Genomic DNA, 2,166 nt, shown 5'->3' on the forward strand with positions numbered 1-2,166 from the left:
AATCAATTTTTTTTTCTTTTCTTTTTTCTCGACCTTGGACCGTTAGATGTCGCACTTGCTAGATGGTGACATCCTAATCCGTATATTGAGCCCAAATTAAAGATTATCTTTGTATATGAGGCCAACTAGGCCATCTTGATGATAATGTCAAGATCGAGGGTCTATGTTTCTGCCACATGATAGATTGGATGGGGTTCGAAATCTTTGACTAGGTATTGATCGATCAATCTAAAGGTTTCTTGACACATATGTGTATCAAAGTCAATTTAAAACAAAGTTTACCAAGTGACAAAATAAAATTATCAAAAGACAAACACAAACGTTTGAAAAGAAATTGCAACCCTTTGAACGTCCAAAAAAAGATTCCAAGAAAATATATGCACGCGCTTAAGTTGGCAAACAAGGTTGCTATGGCAGCAACAATTAAACCCCGTATCCATGCCCGTATCCATGCCTGTATCCGTGCCTGTTCCCGTATTTGTAGGGCACTGAAACTGGAACACCAAGGGCACTCCCACTCCCACTCCCACTCCCACCAACAGCGTTGATCTTCTGATTGCCGGTGGCCGGGAAAATTAAAGGTGTGGGCGGCAGAACGGGCCAAGCTGCTGCAATGCTTTGTGATCCGATCGTCCTGACAGAGAAGTTAATGATACCGTTACGTTCGCCATTGCGATCCCTCAAGCGGTAACTAAGGAAATGCAAGTATTGTGGTGGCGTATAATCTCCCATGAAATCTGAGGTTGGAATCTTTGATGTTCCAACACTTCTGACTCCTAAAGAAGTCTTGCATTGCACTTCCACTGTAATCAACTGAACCGAATTGGATAAAGGCGGCAGCGGCAGCGGTAGCTCTAGCTTTTCGTTCCATGATGGGTAGCTCCCTCCTTCTTTATCCATTCTTGTCAACCTCTGGTTATCTGAGTCAATTCTTACGATCACGAATGTATTCTTCTTTACAGATCGTCCATTGAGGCGTAAACCTTCCGCAGAAATAATGGTGATTTCCAAACAACGTTTTGCCTTCTCCATGTTTGATTAAAGGTTCTTGTGTGATCCAATTGCAGAGAACCCTCTCCCTCCTATATATATATAAAAATACTGCAAGAGGTGAAGGAAGAAGTGACGAAGGCGCAGGAAATTAATAGTTAGAGAGACGTGGGGGGAAGACTAGAATTGACGAGGTCAAGGGTCAAGGGTCGTCTAACTTGATTTTTTTTTTTTTTTTTTTTTTTAAGTTTCCTCGTATTTTCTTTTGTTTCTATTATAGGTATGACGTGAATATTAGGTGATTCCCATTTGCGACGCCATATAGGTAAATACTATTTCCGGTTATCCTCCGCGGAGATGTTAATTCCGGTTAACCTTTTTTGAAAATATTTGGCAACTCTCGGGAAACATCCGCGCAACTGCGAAGATGGGGAAATACATAATATTCAAAGAGGAGGTAGTTACCCTCCACCTCAAGAATTCTTTAACCTTCGGTCTCGTTTGTTTGACGGATAAAAAGCAACATAGTTTGTAGCGCAATCATCCGATGGCCCACAATATTTGGACTGCGTGCCAAAGCATTGCAGTCTGTTAGGTGTGTACTACACACTGTGTTGCTGTGTTGTACTACAGAGGATCCAAGTCTTGGATAACTTGAGAGAGTGGCTCTCACATGTTGTGAGTTGGATTCACAATGAAAGAAAATAAAAGAATATATATTTTGTAATGGGAAAAGATTTAGTGGGAAAGAGAGGAAATGGACATGGAGTGAGATTTCATTGGAGAAAAAAAGAAATAGAAAGAAGAGAGAAAGAGAGACTCAAAAATAACTTTTCCATGAATAGTGTCAAAGTTCTACTGATAAATGCATTTAATGAGTTTGTTCGGAAGTTTTCCATCCAATGTAACCAAATAGTCACATTTTTTATAGTTTGTGTAAAACAAGTACAAGTTTTTCATCCCTTTTTACCTTTTTTTTTTACTTTTCTTTACGCGTTCTACATCTAGAGGATCTATGAATCCCTTAAAAAACAGGGTCTTAGGGGTTTGGAAATTTTTTTTTTTTTGGGGGGTCAAAGAGGGTGTTTAATTTGGATGGTGTGAATAAAGTTTCGAGAAACAATGAAGGGCATTCTTGATTTTGGATCATAGGAGGGTGGAACATTTATGACCTTA

The 2,166-nt window shown here is 39.7% G+C and overlaps 1 protein-coding gene across 1 annotated transcript; it reads right to left on the reverse strand.

Annotated features, from left to right (window-relative positions):
- Nucleotides 1-423: 423 nt before the first annotated feature.
- LOC122655099 (BON1-associated protein 1-like) lies at nucleotides 424-1,048 on the reverse strand. Its single transcript, XM_043849338.1, has one exon. The coding sequence runs from the start codon at nucleotides 1,030-1,032 to the stop codon at nucleotides 424-426; it is 609 nt and encodes a 202-aa protein (XP_043705273.1). The 5' UTR covers nucleotides 1,033-1,048.
- Between the last annotated feature and the right edge of the window lie 1,118 nt (nucleotides 1,049-2,166).

Source organism: Telopea speciosissima, chromosome 1 (genome assembly GCF_018873765.1).
Source record: "Telopea speciosissima isolate NSW1024214 ecotype Mountain lineage chromosome 1, Tspe_v1, whole genome shotgun sequence".
In the NCBI taxonomy this organism is placed as follows: Eukaryota; Viridiplantae; Streptophyta; class Magnoliopsida; order Proteales; family Proteaceae; genus Telopea; species Telopea speciosissima.

Coding starts and splice junctions, on each gene's coding strand:
- LOC122655099 (XM_043849338.1), bottom strand. CDS start 1,032: ATGGAGAAGGCAAAACGTTGTTTGGAAATCACCATTATTTCTGCGGAA.